General features: G+C 48.8%; 1 protein-coding gene across 1 annotated transcript; it reads left to right on the top strand.

Annotated features, from left to right (window-relative positions):
* The first annotated feature begins 1,136 nt into the window (after positions 1-1,136).
* Positions 1,137-17,292, top strand: DLST (dihydrolipoamide S-succinyltransferase). The gene is made up of 15 exons (XM_058806361.1): positions 1,137-1,258; positions 5,586-5,619; positions 6,791-6,839; positions 7,888-7,943; positions 8,297-8,371; positions 8,763-8,818; positions 9,515-9,626; positions 10,108-10,263; positions 10,545-10,630; positions 11,291-11,388; positions 13,257-13,387; positions 13,953-14,026; positions 14,914-14,997; positions 15,521-15,688; positions 16,146-17,292. Exons 1-15 carry the CDS (start codon positions 1,190-1,192, stop codon positions 16,278-16,280), a joined length of 1,383 nt encoding a protein of 460 aa, XP_058662344.1. The 5' UTR covers positions 1,137-1,189; the 3' UTR covers positions 16,281-17,292.
* The last annotated feature ends 595 nt before the right edge of the window (positions 17,293-17,887 follow it).

A 17,887-nucleotide genomic window follows, 5' to 3' on the forward strand; every position in this document is an offset into this window, starting at 1 on the left:
CTAAATTAAGCACATGTGCATAACCCAGACTTGGCTCCTTGAGAGATGCCTGGCTGCCAGACAGCCCTTTGTAACTGTCCTCGGCTGATTCTCAGAATCTGTAAATAGGTTCCTTGGGTTTTCCTCCACCTGTGGTTCCCTGCCTGGAAGCAGGCAGAAAACAGATGCTGGCTGGGGAATTCTCAAATGTTTTCAACATACTGAGTGCTGCTGAGGAACAGGGCTTACTTGTGGGCTCATTTTCCTGTTTGCCATGGTGAATGACCTCATTGCCCGTTTCTAACCATGCAGCATCCCACGGGGTGATGCCTGCGGCAATGTCATCTCACACCGGCTCAGCGCCGCGGTTTGCCAAGGCGAGCAGGGAAAACACGGCCACAGCTGCCCTGCAGCAACCCAGGGCTGCTTCAGAGCACAGCTCATGAAACGGCACTCCTCGTAATGCACGGGGTTATTTATACACATATATATATGCCATTACGTGTAATAACATCTATATGTACGCATACGTGTTTATATAAGCATATGTAATACATAGATATATGTATGTCATCTATAAGTAATAGTATTCAATATCACATATATTATACAGGATGTGTTAATACCTACATTATTACGTATACGGTAACACACAGCAATATTATGAGCAGGCCCCGTCCCGCCTGGCCCTGCCCCGCAGTCCGGCCCTGCCCCGCAGCCCGGCCGTGCCCCACAGCCCGGCCCTGTCCCGCAGCCCCACAGCCCGGCCCTGCCCCGCAGTCCGGCCCTGCCCCGCAGCCCCGCAGCCCGGCCCTGCCCCGCAGTCCGGCCCTGCCCCGCAGCCCGGCCGTGCCCCACAGCCCGGCCCTGTACCGCAGCCCCACAGCCCGGCCGTGCCCCGCAGTCCGGCCCTGCCCCGCAGCCCCGCAGTCCGGCCCTGTCCCGCAGCCCCACAGCCCGGCCCTGTCCCGCAGCCCCACAGCCCGGCCCTGTCCCGCAGCCCCACAGCCCGGCCCTGCCCCGCAGCCCCGCAGCCCGGCCCTGTTCCACAGCCCGGCCCCGCAGCCCGGCCCCGCCGCGATGGTCCCGCCCCGGCTGCTCCCCCCGCTCTGGGCGCTTGGTCCGGCCCCCCGCGCTTCCGCCTCGCGCCGGGCCTGGTTCCGGTGTCCGCCCTGCGGCCCCTCCCGCCGCCGCCGCCGCCGCCGCCGCGATGGTGCCGCTGTGGCGGTCCCGCTGCCTCGGCCGCGCGCTGGGCCGCTCGCTGCGCGCCCTCCGACAGGTACGGCCCGCGGGCACCGGCCGCGGGGAGCGGGGCAGCGAGGGAGGGCGGCGGCCGGGCGGGCGAGGTCGGCGGCGCCAAGGGCACCGGGACGCGTCCCCTGCCGCCTGGCGCTGGGCACCGCCGCCCCGGGGACACGGCGGGGCAGGGCACGGGAAGGGGCGGCGAGGCTGTCCCGCAGCAGGGGCCGCGGTGAGCGCGGCGCTGCCCCTTCCCCGCGGGTGCCGCTGCCCCGCTGCCAGGCCCGGCTCCGCGGGAAGGGCGGCGGCGCCCGGCACCGGGCAGGGCTGACCCGCGGGAAGGGCTTCGAGCGCCGCCGCTCTCGGGCTCCGCCGTCCCCGCCTGTCAGTGGCTGTCACGTTCGGGGCCCTCGCTGCTGGCAGAGACACCCCGGCCGGGTGCGCCCGGTGCAGGATCGGCCACAAACCGGTGTGCGGTTTGTTGTGTAAATCCTGCGCTCGGTTCTCGGGGCAGTCATTGAAGCGCGGCAAAGGGTGGTAACCTCTGCTGGCTGCAGCGGGGGCTGACAGAGCCCGGTAGCTGCTTAACCCTGGGGCTGCCCTTGGCCAGCTGGGTCCTGTGTCCTGCCGCACACATCTTCCGTTTGAACAGCAAACATGCCCAGCTCCATGTGCACACACACATGTGTGCGTACCTACGGGATGGGGAGCATCGCTTCTCTTCCCCTGACCAGCTGGAGCCTTTGAGCATGAGTCTTGATTTTAGACATCCTGCAAATGTAGGCGAGCAAGTGTTGACAACCGATCGTAATGTAAAGACACCGTTGTGTTATAAATGTGTGTGTATGCACGTCAAACTGCAACTTACAAGTAACTGTATAAGCTACAGTTTGAAATGTAGAGACAAATTGATTATAATGCAGTTTAAACAAGCTTATTAAAGTGGCATTTAGTGATATTTGACCTTTGTCAGCTCTCAGTGGTGCTGTGTAATTATAAAGAACAGAAAGAAGTCAGGTGGAGTATTCAAGCCTTTTACAAAAGTAGTCTGAAAATCAGGAGGTTTTAGGCTGAATGCTAGTTAACCTGTTAGATGTACTGGAAGAGTTATAGTAGTAGTTTGATCTCCATTGGAACAGTGATATGAGAAGTAAATTTTGATTATGATGTAATGCAGGCTTTTTGGAGAGATGGAAAGAAATTCCAGAACTTGCCAAACCTCTGATGGCAGACGTAGACATGTACAAAATTCAGAAGTGGAGGATTGAATTGGAGAAGAGTGGAGTCACTGAGGATGAGGAAAGGTTGGCTGGGTTTTGACTGTCTGTAAAAGAAGAGGTCCTGAATTTATATCAAGTAGAAACCATGAATGTGCATCAATGTAGCACGTGAGAGTCAGGGCAGGGGTAGGCAGACCTTGAAGGCTACGTGAAAAAATCCAGAGAAAAGCTAGTCTGGAAAAGATAGATTTGATGAGGAGCTGTGTAAAATGCTTTGAGAATCAAATCCTTCTGTTTGTGTGGGCAGGAGTTGGTAAAAAACTTCTTCTTCCCTATTCGATCCTCCCCTCATGCTGCAAGAGTTCGGAGCCTGTTAGTAACAGTATCCACCACTCGGCGTTGCTATCCCCATCCCCTCTGGGCATCTGCCCTCCCGTGCTGTGTATAATGTTTTGATACCCATGAAAGCCGTGCAGGGGGGTTTTGTGTGTGGCAGGGCTTTGTGCTCATCCTTGTCGAAGCAGCAGCTGCTTTGCTCTCAAGAAGCCATGGCTGGAGAACCAATTGCTGCTGTGCCTGTTGTTGGAGCTGCACAGCACTGGCCTTCTGGTGTGCCTCTGTTGAAATGAGCTGCACTGTCAAGTTCATCAGATTCCTTGCCTGAGCTGGTCCCTACTGTTGGTATACAGGCTGTTGCTGTAGCTGATGTATTCCATCCTTTATTTCAGTGTCTAGTGACCTGCTGCAAGGTGATGGCTCCTTGAAAGGTGTGGCCTGGGCGGTGCATGCCAGGGTCACTTTGACATAACAGTTATAAAAACAATTCTGAGAAGTCATGTGAAACGAGAGGGAAATATTAATCACTTGGTACATGAGTCACTGGCTAATTAGACCAAGACATTTTTCCCCAAGTGAAGGCTGTCTTTTTAAACTGACCCAAAGTGCTAATGCCACGTGGCAAAACTGAAACATTTCCATTCTTGCTGAAAAAGCTCCAATAGAAGGCAGAGGGCAAATTTAGCCAAGTGATCCAGGAAGAGGTGCAGTCAGAAGGATTCCTTCAGGGGAAAAAGGGAACAGGAAGCAGCCCTGTCCAGTGTCTCCTGAAGCTGTGTGTTCATCTGAGGTACTGTGGTTAAGATACAGACACAGTTCTGCAGAATGTTAGCCAGAGAAATCACAGTATCTTTTATTACTGGCTTCCTCCTCACATTAAGCTCTTGCCCTAATTTCTTAATCTTAAAGGCAAAGGGTAGAGTTATACCAGTTTTTTCCTTAATTTTGCTGCAGTTGTAGAACACAAACTTGACACCACTGGTGGAAGAGAGCTGCAGATGTTTTCTCACAGTGATTATTTTTAGGACAGACCTTCTAAACTTTTATTTTTGTTTTAACTCCACGGTAAACTGGTTTTGCATCAGTCTGAGGCTGTTCCTTTCTTAACAATTTATTGTCTGGCGTGGTAGGAATGCCTTTAACCAGTTAAAGCACCCAGGGAAACATTAATGGATAAAGGGAACTCAGGTTGCTTGATACTCAATTTGTGATTGACTCCATGCTATCTGGGACACTACAGAAAGTGGGAAAAATATGATCAATACAGATTGCTGAGGATTGTGGTGCTCTAGAGAGCTGACCCAGTGGAGATAAACTGGAGTTTGTCTTGTTGATCCTGGCTTAGAGCTGGCTTTACACAAACCAGATCTGAATCAGCAGGGTCAGTGCTGCACCAAGATTAGGCATTGTAGCATTCAAGATGACTCTACCAAGTCTGCACAGTGCTCCCTGCTTTCCCTTACCCTGCCAGACCTGGGGTAGGGGCTCAGCAGGCCCTGCCACAAGCTGGTTTTGCAGCACTGTTGGTTCAGGATCACTGATCCCTGCAGCGAAGTGGCAAGCAGGGTGGCTGCATGGTGTTGTGCTGGAGCTTAGCAGTAAGTCAGACGGGCTGCCTGCATCCTCAGCTCAGCTAATTGTAACCCTGTTGAATTGCCCATTGATCATTGAGTTGTCTCTGTGTTAATATCCAACAAGTCAAATCCATTTATAAGCTTTGATAATTAAACTACCGAGGGCTTGATTCCAGGCCTGTTAGTTTTGATACAAAGTGTTCATTGAATCTGTTTTTGTATGCTGCAGCACTCAGTCCTGTAGATGGTGTGCCAAGCTTAAGTATATTGTTCGTCTTTGGTCTCTGTTGTCTTGCCACACAGCTCCTCAAATTATTTTGATATTTAAGGTCAGTTATATCTCATCCTGCTTGCTTTGCTGAAGCTGGAATCAGGGCTTGTATGCAAACTTCAGATCGTGAAGGTGTGAAGGAAATCTAACTTTTAACTTAGCTGCTGGATAAGGGTGTTTTGAGCTCTTGAGTTGCTGTCATTCTAAGCCAGTAAAGTGCATTTCCATCATGGCTACAGTGCTATTTTCCAATTGCTTTTAAAGAGTTCTTATCTCCTCCAATCCTGCAGGTTTGATGTGAGAGAAATATGTAATAACAGTAGAGGGAAGTAATTGAATTTTTTGAAATTGAATATTTTGAAATGTGTTCTACTTTTGAGCTCTGTTATGCTGAGCTAGGAGTGCAGTCAATGATTACACAGGTATGAAGTGAAACATCAAAGAATGTGGAATTCCTGACTAACTGACAGCAGTAGAAATTTTGCCACTGAGAGGAATTCTGGTCTTTGGGAGTTCAAAGGCTCCACAGCTTTAGAAAAAAATTTTAAAACCCCTAGATGCTGCATTCATGACTGTAGGAGTAAACATCATGGGATGTTTTATCATCATATCCAGTAGGTGTCCTTTATCTTCTCATTCATAGCAAATTCTATTGGAAATCTGTTCCTTCTTAAAGAGGAAAGTGCATGAGAAGGTCAAAACTTCTGGATCGGGAACTGGAAGATGCAAGCACCAAATTTAACATCATTGCATCATAAAGCACCCTGGGAGGAGAGAAAGGATAAAGAAGGGCATAGGTGTTCTCCTGCTCTAGCACACTGGGGGAAAGTTGCATGCCTGCAGACTGGAGCATGGGAATGGTGGATCCTGTGTCTGATTCAGATCTCAGGAAAAAAACAAAGTCCTTCTAGGATGGATTTGTCTTCTTCTTCTTGCATTACTGATACATCCTTTTCTCTCTGACAGGGGAACTGTACTCTGGCAAGATCCCCTCTGTCTGGTGAGTCTTACACTTTACCTAGAAAGAACAGAGCTGATGATGGAGGTTGGTAATAGGTCTGATTGGGGTTTGTTTCTGTCAGTCTGTAGTGAAGAAGCAGTGGAATGAGCTAAGTTTCCATAGGATTGCCTCCCTTGCCTGAGGTACATGCTGCCTGATCCATTTGGCTCTGGTGAAGGTTTCACAGCAGCAGCACAGTGTATTTCAGGCATTGCAGTGCTCAAAGCACATGCTGTTGCAGAGCCCTAGCTCTCTAATAAGCTCCTTTGAAAATGATGGATGAATATTAAGTGACATGTCAGATCTGGTGTGCCTGTGAACTCCGCTGCAATGCCTAAACTGTTTTTTCTTAGAGCTCTGTTTTTTTCTAGCTGTGCTGTAGAAATTGTGCTGCTTTTTTAAAAAAGTCAAGTGGGGAAATGGTTCTTCCCTCTGGCATTGTGTAATTTGAGATAATTATGTTCTCCAGTTACTACGCTGACTCTCTTTAAGATCAGTCTGGAAAGCTGCCCAGTGCCCTGTAAGTGACAAAGGACAGGAGTCCAGTTCATAATAAAAAATGCAGTGTCAGGGCATATGAGCTGTGTGGGAAGGGGACAGTGGGGTATGTGAAACTGGGAAGCTGTGCAAGTATTTCCCTATTGTGAGTTTTGGACACTAATTTTCTCTGGACAGGGAGTGGGCAGAGAAGAGGGATGATGGTGGCTCAATTCTCTGCCCTACACTCTCTTTTCAGTCCTTTTATTCCTCCTTAGCTGTCTCTGGGGCTGCGAGGCTTTCGGGGGTGCCTCTTGCAGGGCTGATACCTTGCTCCATATTTCGTATGGGTGTGGATAACGCAGCAGTTCTGGAGGTGGTTCCTCATAGCTCTTTCCTGATTTTGCTCTGAATGCTCTGCTTCGTTTGCCCATTTCAATGTTATCCTTATTAACTTTGTTGTCAAGCTATAACTGTTTTCCTCATCCCTACAAATCTAGATGAAGACAAAACCACTGTTCTTGGCAAGCTCTGGGCAGGTTTGATGGCACTGAGGTGTCTCTGCATGGATATATTCCCCATTTGGTCCCAACCTTCTTTCAGGGTGGGCAGCAGTGTCCTCTGCCTTCTTTTGTCTGATGGGGATACTTGAGGGTTGGACAGCTGGATAATATAACTCCTTTCTCATTCACAGGTGTGTCTGGGAGCCAAGGCCTGGCTTACACAAACAGCAGGAAGCTTATGTAAGTATCCACAGGAAAGCTGTGGGGAGAGACTGGGGTTGCTCTTGCTCTAGCCATGATAAGATTTGAGGTCTGAGGAACAGAATATGGTTGGCTGTCATGAAATCCTTGTGCACTTTGTAGCAGTATGGAGTTAGCCCTAAAAAAAAATCTAGGTTTTGCAGGTTGAGAACTGAAAACAAGCTCTCTCTGCAACCAGATACTGGGACAGGGAAGGGACAGGAGTGAGGAAACCAACGAAAAGTGGATTTCTACTCTGATTATCTGACTAGAGGTGTCGTTTGCTCTATGATGGTCTCCTGGTAGATTTTCTGTTGGGAGAAGTGGGGTCATTCACAGCATTGTTGTTCATATGTAAGGGTTTGCACTAATGGGGTGGTATAAAAATGTATTTGGGGAAATAACCATAAGAGTACGTGCATAAAAGCCTGAAATACTCTGAAATCCTTTGTTTGTACAAAGTACCCTGTGCTAGAGGAAATGCTAAAGCACATTCTTTTCAGTTTTCCAAATATGATGTGAGTAGATATAAAAATCGTCCTTAGGACTGGGATTGCCAGCTGCCTGTGAAGAAACATGGTGGAGAGAAATAGCTGGTTTTTGGATGCATTGCCATAGGCAATTTATCGTGCTTTTCTTTTATTTTGGAGCAATCTAACAACTTCTGTAGAGATGACAGTCCTAATCTGGAGGTAAAAAAATTGTTGCTGCACTAGTCTTGGGCATTGTATAGGCTGGCCAGGTCACCGTTTAATCAGTATTTAAACTATGAGGGTTCTGTTGGGTTGTGTGTCTAAATGGAAATTCCATAAATGTCAGTTCTCACTGAGTTTCTGAGAGCACTAGTGATGGTAGGATGCAATGCTTCCTTTCTGGCTGGATTGTTGCAGCTTGAGCAGTAAATAGGAGTCCTTTGCAACAAATACATCAGAACAGCTGAGCAGCCTTTCACTTCAGTTAAGCAAGTGTAAATTCTGTACTTGAGCTTGGTGCTGGCAGCCTGCAGAGGAATGTTCTGCTGTGTTCACACTCTTCTCTCTTTGTGCAGAGTGAATAGCTCCAGTGTCTTCACTGTCCGCTACTTCAGAACCACTGCGATACATAGTAAGTAAAAAGGCAGGAATCAGTGTGATGCTTCTTTTGCTACCTCTTGCTGTTCTGCCAGCAGCCACTTTCCATCCTTGGTCAAGGCTCTCTGCTGTCCTGCCTTCATGGATGACTCAGGGTTTATATCCCAGGGCCCTAAAGATATTGTCTGGATTCCTGTCACAATGTGGCTTTCAGTCAGATATGAATTCCTCTGGTGTTTAAATGTTGATTAGTGTTGAAGAAAGGAGACAGACAACAATTGATGTCTGATGGCCTACCCCCTTTAGCAAAGTTGTGATGACAAGAATGAAGCAATACCATAAATTTTTAGCTCTGAAAGCAGTCAAGTCTGTTTGTCTCTCTCACAGGGGATGACGTGGTTACGGTGAACACACCAGCCTTTGCAGAGTCAGTCACAGAAGGAGATGTCAGGTGGGAGAAAGGTAAGCAGTTGCCTCTTCCCTGAAATTCTCATCACTGTTACTGCTGTGTTGGACACCTTGGGGGTGCATTACAGTTCACTGGCTGACATCCTGCTCTGTGCCTTTCAGTCTGTGACAAATGAGGCATTTAATTGCAGCTCTCCTAAGGGGTTAAGAATTGCAGTTACTGCCTCATCACCTCTCTGTCAGGGGTAATAATGGATGAAGGGAGATGTCTAAGCCGGAATCAGATTCTTAATTGCAGTAGATTGCTTGAGCTAGTCTTTTATTTAGAGCTTGTGGAGAAGTGGGATGAAGAAGTTATGGGTTAGTATGGGAAACTGCTGTGGGTAAAGAGGGGAGGCCAGAGCACACCTCCCTCCTCACAGTGGTCTTCATATCTGTCATTCAGCTGTTGGAGACACAGTGGCGGAAGATGAAGTGGTGTGTGAGATTGAAACAGACAAGGTAGGAGTTTCTGGACCAAAACTTCTTCTAGTTTTGTAGCAGGTACCCTGTATGGCTTCTGTCCAGCTAAGAGCTCCTAGAGCCTGCAGGGCCCTGACTGTGTCTCCTGCTCTCTTCATGGAGAAAAGCTTTTCTCATCTAATATAAAACTTGCTGTGCCTTAGGTGAGAATTCTTGATAACCCTTATTCATCCATTTGATTAATCATCACTGGTGGTGTTGTTTATTTGAGCTGTAATTTTACTTCTCCTTCCGATTTGAGTGCTTTGAGTTTTGAAACCTGTTTATGCTTAAACAAAGGAGAAATCTGCCAGCCATAAGTTGTCTTCAGATCATTTAAAATTTAGGCTTTACATTCATCCACCCCTGAAAGGACTGTTAAGCCTTGAAGTTCTTGCTGAATTCTCTGCTGAGTTCTGTTTTCAGCTTTGCTGTCAAGAAGATGCTGGCAGTGGGTCAGTTCTTGACTGTACCCTGGAGATAAGGCTATACATTACACTGCCAGCATCTCCTAAAGCTTCTAACTATTGGCACAAAATCCTGGTGGAGGGTGTGAAAACTGGTGCAAATAGTGTGAGACACAACTGCTGTCTGTGCCAAATTGCAATGTGTATCTGCACATATTGGCATCTTCTCTTGGGCACTTGGTCTCCAGCTGATGTTTGGGAGAATTTCACTGACTTTCTTTTTTTTCAGACATCAGTGCAAGTTCCAGCCCCAGCAGCTGGTGTGATTGAAGCCCTTCTGGTACCCGATGGTGGCAAAGTGGAAGGGGGGACACCTCTATTCAAACTCAGGAAAACTGGAGGTAAGTCGGGCATGTATAACTTGCATAGGCCTTGTGCTGCCACCAGGTTTTTTCTGAGGATTTACGCATTTAGAATAAAATGCTTTTTAGCATTCAATAAAGCATTTAGAGGGATCCTGAGAAAATACTGTTCTGTTGTCCATTAGAGAAGCATAATTTTAGTCCTTCTGAGGGGGATCTTCTCTTTTGTTCCCTCTGGAGGAGACTAAACTGTTAGCTATAACTAGTTGAGAATTCCCCTAACTCCCTTCTGTGGCCTCTTCTCTGTAGCATCCAGCCTCCTCCAGTGAGGAGGTCAAGGATGTTGATGAGTAAAACACTTTCACAATGGCTTTCTCTTGTGGTGACTTCTGTCAGCTCAGTAGTGCTGAGAACATAAAGGCACTCTGCCTGAGGGTTTACTTTTGTTAGGTTGGTTGGACTCACAGATCTCTGCCAGTGGAAGCTGATGCCTTTACCATGGTTCTTCCTTGTCTTTCAGCTGCTCCTGCCAAGGCTACACCAGCAGCAGCCCCTCCTCCTCCTGCAGCCCCTGAACCTGCAGCTGCGCCTGCTCCTCCCCCTGCTGCAGCACCAATTCCCACTACAATGCCACCAGTGCCGCCTGTGTCAACTCAGCCCATCGACAGCAAACCAGGTGAGGCCACAGCCATTTGTTCCTGTTCTCGAGTCTCTCTGCTTTGGGGGACACAGTATAAGGCTAAAGACCTCAAACAGAGGCATTTGGTGGTGAAGGCCTCCTGCAGTATTGCCCTGCTTGCTCCAGACTGGACTGCTCAGCTATGCCTAGAACCTTCCCAGCCTAATTCAAGGTTGCTTCCATGCTCTGTCACTTAAGCAAAGAGCTCAAATATGCTTTCTATCTCAGGGCTTTTCCTACCTGGCTTCTGTTTTTGACTGATGTGTTTTTCCCCTCAGTGTCTGCTGTGAAGCCGGCTGCAGCCCCAGCGGCAGCCCCTCCTGGGGAGGCAGTCCCCACCAAAGGTGCCAGATCAGAGCATAGGGTAAGCTGTGGGAGCAGGGACCTTGCCAGCACTTCTGTTGCTAGGTGATAATCTGTTCTGGCTGGAGCTTGCCGGATGTGTCCATATCCACCTGTACTCACCCAGCTCAGTAGGGCTGTGACAGGTCGGAAAATTCTCTACATGCAGGAATCACTTACAGGTGGTGTGGAGGAAGAGCCTGGACCTCTCTGGCATGGGTCTCTTCTTGGCAAAAGTCTTGTCTTGAGCTCTGTTGGCTCGGGACAGAAGGACTCTGTGTGATCTGCTTGGTTTGTCCACAAGCCCTCAGCAAAGGGTTGAGGCTGCTGAAACTGCCTTGTGCATTCTTAAGAGTGCATGGTTGAGCAGCCTACTTTCTTAGCAGTCTTGCCCTTCTCATGTTAGCCACATGGACAGCTATGCATGCTTGGAGGTCTTGAGGAATGCAGAGGCCAGAAGTAGCTGTACTGTGATTTCAGCACTGCTTTTCAAGTGAACTGTGCATTGAGCTGAGCAGTGAAATAAACTCCTCAGCCTATTGTGCTCCTGACCTAGAGTGAAAACCTTGGCCCTAGGAATCTAGTCAATCAGATGGCAAGAGGAGAGCCTTTTGAGTTTCTTGTGCATTTTGCCCTAGGATGAGCTATAGGCAACTTCTGCTTATACCTTTTTAATTTGCAGGTGAAAATGAATAGGATGCGTCAGCGTATTGCTCAGCGGCTGAAAGAGGCTCAGAATACTTGTGCCATGCTGACCACTTTCAATGAGATTGACATGAGGTGAGGAGTAAACCTCTTTTTCCCTTTATGAGTAGAAACAGATTAAGGCAGTAATCTTTAAATGGCAGTCAAAACCTTGCAGGTTTTCTTTGGAGAGACTGGCAGCATGTCTTTTGGGCCCTCTTTCTTAGGTATGTACCACAGTCTGTGCAGCTTCTTCAGAACCACATTGGTGTTGTGGTATGAGGGGCTACAGAGCTTCCTAATGGCCTGTTGTTCCTTGGGAGTCACCTGCTACTTGTAATAGGGGTAGTCTCTGATTCCTCTTCTGTGGGCTTTTTGGTGGAGGACTGGTAAATGTTGAGCAGAAGACCAGAAGGGGCTAGTATCACTTGTATATAGTGGCTGTTAGAAGACAGCAAGATGTAGCATCTGCTTTCTGCGACTCCACCAGGTTACTGCTTTTGGAGGTGTTTAACTTGCAGTGAGTTGCTTCTCCAGGGCTCATCAGTCTTTCAGGTGAGCATTGTTTAGGCCTAAGGCCTTTGCTGTCAGATGGTACAGCTTTCTAGAGACAGAGCAGCATCCTTCCCCATCCTCTCAAGCAGGTGGGGGGCTCCTGACTCAAGTGCTTGCATGGACTGAGCACTCTAATGTCTTTGGAGGGTGGGCAGCTTATGTTACAGTGCATTAAGGGGAAATTGTGCCCAAATCAAATTGTCTTGTGAAATCCTATGCTACTCCTTAAGACAAAACATGTAAATATTTGTGTCTCAGAACAATAAGGCTGGCAAAATAGTCTTGATTGGAGGGAAGTGCTGCAGTTTTATCTCCTCTCAGAGGCTCATTGAGGTGTCACTTTACGCCAGCCTGGGGCTCTCATTGCATCTGGTAATGTGGTTTGGATTGATTACTGTGAAGTTGATTTGTGAAGACCTGTGCTGGGGCCTCTTGCTTCCCACGGGGGTCAGTGTCTGAAAGGAGGTGGCCTTAATGAGGCAGTTCCATAGCAGGTTGTATCCTCATTGCTGCAGCCCTTGTGTCTTGGGAGGCACTAATGTCTTTGGGCAATAATCCTAACTCTAAACAAGGTTAGACACAGGAAAACAAACACTCTAAACCATGGAAAATCCTGCTCCTTGGTGAAACTGTCTCTTCAAAGTGTGAAGGTCTCTGAAGGGAGAAGGGATGAACTATGCAATTCCACAGCATCTGATGTTAGGCTAGAATAGGCAGAGCTTGTAGCCACAGCTTGGTTGATGTTTTGTAAATGGCCTCAATTTTGATTAATGGAAACAGTAAGAAAACATGGTTTGTCTGGTCAAGAGCTATGGGTGGACTCGCACCCACTACTATAGCTCCTGGGAAAATTCCTTTAATATTCGGTCAACTCCCAATGCCAGAGAGTTGGGTACAAAAGTGGTGTTGTGCTGTCTGGTGCTGAATTTGCAGAGTGGTTGAGGTCTTTTCCTTTGATCACTTTGATTTTATTTCCTGCATGTTTACTGCTTTTGCCACATTCTGGTTTTTCACTCTTCTGTGTCAGTCCAGCCACACCTGCATTTGCTGTCTGTGGTGCCACACTGGTATGAGCACTGTTGTCTCCAGAGAATAGGTGGCAGCATCAGGCCTAAGCAGGAAATATACCATGCCACACCTTACTTCTGTTCGGCAGTGTGGGCCTTGCAGGTTTACCCTGGTTGTGGGGCTTGTGGTCCACATGGTCCAGGACCAGTTTCTGTTTGATCCTTTGGCAGGAACCTTAGGTCCATGTTTATGTCACATGTGAAGGCTTTTGCAGCAGACTGGAGGTTTCCCATTTGGTGGTGCAGATTTGCATCCTTGGGGCTGGCACTGAAATCTGTTACTCAAAGGGAATGGTGTTTTCTTGGACTCCCGGTTTACCATTGTTATTGTGTGTTTCACAGCAACATCCGGGAGATGAGAGCTGTACACAAGGATACTTTTCTGAAAAAGCACAACCTGAAGCTAGGTTTCATGTCAGCTTTTGTGAAAGCTGCGGCCTTTGCTCTGCAGGACCAGCCTGTTGTGAATGCGGGTGAGTGGTGACCCTTGCTGGTGACTTGCATATCTAGGGAGCACTGCAAAACGGGGGAAAGGCAATGGCCAAGTCCATGGCAGGAGTAGTAGCTTGGAGAAGCAAGCCAAATGCACAGAAAGCATGGGGACAGTCCTGCATGCTGCTGCTGATTTTGCTAAAGCCATTTACATAGGTAGACGTTCAGCTTGCCAAGAGGGGCTCGATTAGGAAGGGGTGACCAGGAGTGGGGCTGGGGCCGTGCATATGCAGCCTGCAGAGGGCAGAGCCTGCTGGTTGTGTACAGGTGACTGCTGTAGGCACAGTGCAGTTTCTGGGCGTGTCAGAGGGGCTTGCTGAAACAGAAGAACAGAATAACCAAGGGGAGAATAACTAAGGAGGACTGAGCAGTGTGGACTGTTTTCTTTCTGTCTGTCGTGGTGCCTCTCCCAGAGGTACAGCAAGGAATCATTCTTCTCTGGAGTTATGTTTAAGCTAGATGTGAGCAAGTTGTTAGGATTTTTTAGCTAGTCAAACCTTTCATCTTAGGTTCTGCATATGTAACACAAGTTGTTTCTCTTTCTAGTGATTGATGACACGACCAAAGAGATTGTGTACAGGGACTATGTGGACATCAGTGTTGCTGTAGCAACTCCCCGGGTAGGTACCTTGGAGCTTTGTCCGTGCTTCCTGCAGCCTTTCATATAGGATGATCATATACTTTGAGCCAGCTCAGCTTTGTGCTCTGCTGCAGCAGGAATTAACTGATAAGACTGATTCTATAAATGAGACACCTGCTGCATTAGGGACTACTAGATGGGTTTTGAGAGAAGGTGGAGGACCAAGAATATTCTACCACTATATTCATCTTAATAAGAGGATAATAATTATTGTACCACTATATTCATCTTAATAAGTAACAGGGTCAATATAGATCTCAGTTGTTAATGAGTAGGGCCAGATTAGGGAACCCCTTTGTTGTCATGAATCTATGACATAGGCAGTAAAAGCTTTGAACGTCCTGTCCTCTGGCTAACTTTGCTGTGCTGTTCCACAGAGATGTTTCTGTCCATGGAGAGTATGGGATGGAGTTACAGATGTTGAATTAGTCAATTACTTTCTTGATTAGAAGGTTCTGCTATGAAGCAGGGGTTTGACAAGGACTGAAGTTCTGTCATTGTCTTTTCCCGAAGTCTATGGGAGGCCCAGCAAAAAGAGGCGAGAGAAAGAGGTGCCAGCTGAAATCTCCCAATGCCTTACCTGAGAATTTATCAATGTGGAGCTGGCTCCAGACAGACCTGGTTGATTTATGAGATAGGCTAGCAAAGGCAAAGATGATGGTTCATTTTAAGCTGTCAGCCTTTGATGTGTGTCTTGCCAGGTTTCCTGTCAGGCTACCAGGGTGTGAGGCAGCTCCGCCAACCGGCTGCTGTGGGCCAAGGAGGAGGCAGGAGCTCTCTGGGGCTGTGTCCAGATTCCTGCTGCATGACAGCTATCTGTGTGTTGCTGCACTGAATTTGCTATTCATGGACTTTGCTTCTCCCCAGGGTCTGGTGGTCCCTGTGGTTAGGAATGTAGAAAACATGAACTTTGCTGACATAGAGCGTGCTATCTACGAGCTGGGGGAGAAGGTAAGGAAAGTTTTCTGAAGAAGGTTGGGAGGAATGGAAAGAACTGGAAATGCTGGATCGGCATGTATTGATTTGGTCTCTGTGTTGTCATCTCTGACGTCTAACACACTGAGTTGTGCTGTGGGGAGTGATCCAGTTACATGGCTGGCTGTGCCTTTGCCTTCTAGGACAGCTCTACTCGTTGCCCATCCAGAAGACTGCAGTCTGCATTAGGGACATGGTGTATCTTCACCTTTGTCTTTAGAGGCCAAGGCTGAACTGCCCTGGGGTAGAAGTCCCTGTGTCTGTCTCCTGCAAAAGCAGGAGTTGGAAGCAAAGGCAAGAGAATCCTTCCCCAAAGCCACTAGATGCTCACTTTAAAGACAGGATGCATTTTTGAGCAATTTGTGTTGGTTTTCAGCTGAACAAGTCAATAAGCAAAGCTCTTGCAATCAGTATTCCTGGAAAGAGTGGATGTCCAAACCCTCGTTCTTTGCTCTGTGTGCTCTGTGTGGCTTCCTAAGGCCTTATTTTTTACTTCTAGGCACGGAAGAATGAACTGGCCATTGAAGACATGGACGGTGGCACTTTCACAATCAGCAATGGTGGGGTTTTTGGGTCACTCTTTGGAACACCTATCATTAACCCACCCCAGTCTGCCATCTTAGGCATGCATGCCATCTTTGACAGGCCTGTGGCTGTGGGAGGCAAGGTAGGTGGACCTGCACAGGAGTTTTTGGGAACAAAGGACAGGGCTCAGCAGACTGAGGACCTTTCTCTAAGGAATTGGTGTCACTTCTGAAACACTTCAGTGTGAAGAAGGAGCAGAGACTAATGGGTATAGGGCACCTTTGCTGGCTCTGGTACTTGCCTGAGCTGTGCAGGGGACTTTGTCCTATCTGTGAGTGGGCAAACTGGTTATAATCTTAGGTGTGGGAAGGAGGAGCTTGTAGCCTTTGTGATAGGGAGCGGTTCCAGGAAGGGCCCTTATCTTGTATGTGGCATGGACCCAGCCTGGGTGGGTGGGTAGATAATTTTGCCATGCAGGACAAATCCAGGAGGGCCTGAACACAGGATTTGGGGTGGGAAAAAGCCAGGTCTTCCCTGGGTTCACAGGAGGGGAGCATGCATGCAGGAGCACTGAGCTGACAAACGCTGTCCCTGCCCAGATCGAGGTGCGGCCGATGATGTTCGTGGCGCTGACCTACGACCACCGGCTCATCGACGGCAGAGAGGCCGTCACCTTCCTGCGCAAGATCAAGGCAGCGGTGGAGGATCCCCGCGTGCTGCTGCTCGACCTGTAGGGCAGCCACACCCCCACACAACCCACCCAGGACAGGGCAGCACCAGCAGGGACGATGCAGGGCATTCAGGAACTGGCAGGGGTCATTCCAGTCTTTCTCCCTCCGCTGTGATTGGAGCTGTCCCAAAGGGAATTACGGGAATAGCTCCTACCTCCTTTCCTATTTTGTTTAATGAAGGTTTAGTATCTCACGAGAACTTGCCGTGCAGTGGGCCAGCCACTGAATGGCACTGCCTTTCCAGAGCCATCTGCGTGGCATCCTCTCCCTCACAGCACCAAACTCTCACCTCTAGCTTGTCCTATACCACTGGAAACTGCTTGCTGCTGCTGTGCTAGGGTACCCTTCCCTGCCCCTCCATGGCAGGTTCAGCTTTACTGCCTAGCACTGAGGTTCCTGGGAGGGAGAGGAGAGGAAAGGCTACTGTCCTGTCCATGTTTTGCTTGAAAATATTTCACACTCATCAGCCTTGCAAGGGTGGTCTGACCCCGAGGCCACTTGCAGGAAAAGTTTTGGTCAGAGCAGAGCACTCCCTCCACAGACAGTAACACGGGGTGGCAGCTCCCCTACTTTCCCTTGGTGATTGTCTCTCACCAGCCCAGTCACGGTGGTGTGAATGTTCGTGTTGGGGTGGGCAGAGCCCGTGACCTCTGTGGAGGCAGCACTGTTCCTGGGGACAGCCCTTTCACCATTACATGCCCAACAGGGGGCTGAGAACCAGCCCCCAGCAGCTGTCCTTGGCACACAGCTCACTGGGTGTGACTGCTGGCTTCCTGCGTGCCCCCAGCCCACACCCAGCTGGGGGGCCAGGCCTTTCAATGTACATCCCAGCCCACGGGTGCTGGTTTGGGGGGAGGGGGGCAGTTCTGAATCCGATAGCGCACACATGAATTGAGGGGTGAGGGGGTTGCTAGTGCCTGCAGAGTCTATTACTCTTACCCCCTACACAGAACTTGTAACAAAAATATTTAACACAGCGGATTTTAAATGAAATAAAACTGTGCAACGACTGCAAGGTGGGGTGTGTTTGAGTGGGTGAGGACTCTGGCATCAGCAGCATCCTGAGTGTAGTGCGAGTCCTGTTACCTGGTGGTGAGAGAAAAGAGGCAATGGGAACTGAGCCCATTGCTGGTGGTATTAAATTGAGTATTCTCTGCCTGTGAACACTGCTGGCCTCAGACCCTCTACCAAAGAACTGGCTCTTCCCAGCAAAGAGGAGGGATTTAGGGCTGGAAGTCATCCTTTTTTAGCAACAGAACTGTAATAGATGGTGAGGAATTCCCAGTGTTAGCTAAAGGGCATGATGGCCAAGAGGGGGAGACCTGAGACAAGCTCATAAAGTTTTTCAGAAGTTGAATTTTTACTGCTGCAATGGAACAGTTGGAATTCATGCAAGTGTGGAAAGGCTGTTGCAAAGGGAGAAAGGAACCAAGAACAAGGGACAGTGGAAGCTGTCTGTGGTGCTGGGTGTTTCCCTAACAAGATGTCGTCATTGGGACAACACAAAATCATTTCTGGATCATGGCAGGGTTTTCCCATCTCTGACATCAACTTCAGAGATGGTTTACCCTTCCCAGCTACAGCTGAAGAGGGCAGCCCCTTCTAACAGA

This window comes from Ammospiza caudacuta, chromosome 6, assembly GCF_027887145.1.
Source record: "Ammospiza caudacuta isolate bAmmCau1 chromosome 6, bAmmCau1.pri, whole genome shotgun sequence".
Taxonomy (NCBI): domain Eukaryota; kingdom Metazoa; phylum Chordata; class Aves; order Passeriformes; family Passerellidae; genus Ammospiza; species Ammospiza caudacuta.

What these genes read in the sequence shown, in the direction of transcription:
- DLST (XM_058806361.1), top strand. Translation starts at nt 1,190, where the DNA reads ATGGTGCCGCTGTGGCGGTCCCGCTGCCTCGGCCGCGCGCTGGGCCGC. An exon ending in GTGAGATTGAAACAGACAAG is followed by an intron (nt 8,819 to 9,514) that starts GTAGGAGTTTCT and finishes CTTTTTTTTCAG; the next exon opens with ACATCAGTGCAAGTTCCAGC. An exon ending in CTGTGGCTGTGGGAGGCAAG is followed by an intron (nt 15,689 to 16,145) that starts GTAGGTGGACCT and finishes GTCCCTGCCCAG; the next exon opens with ATCGAGGTGCGGCCGATGAT.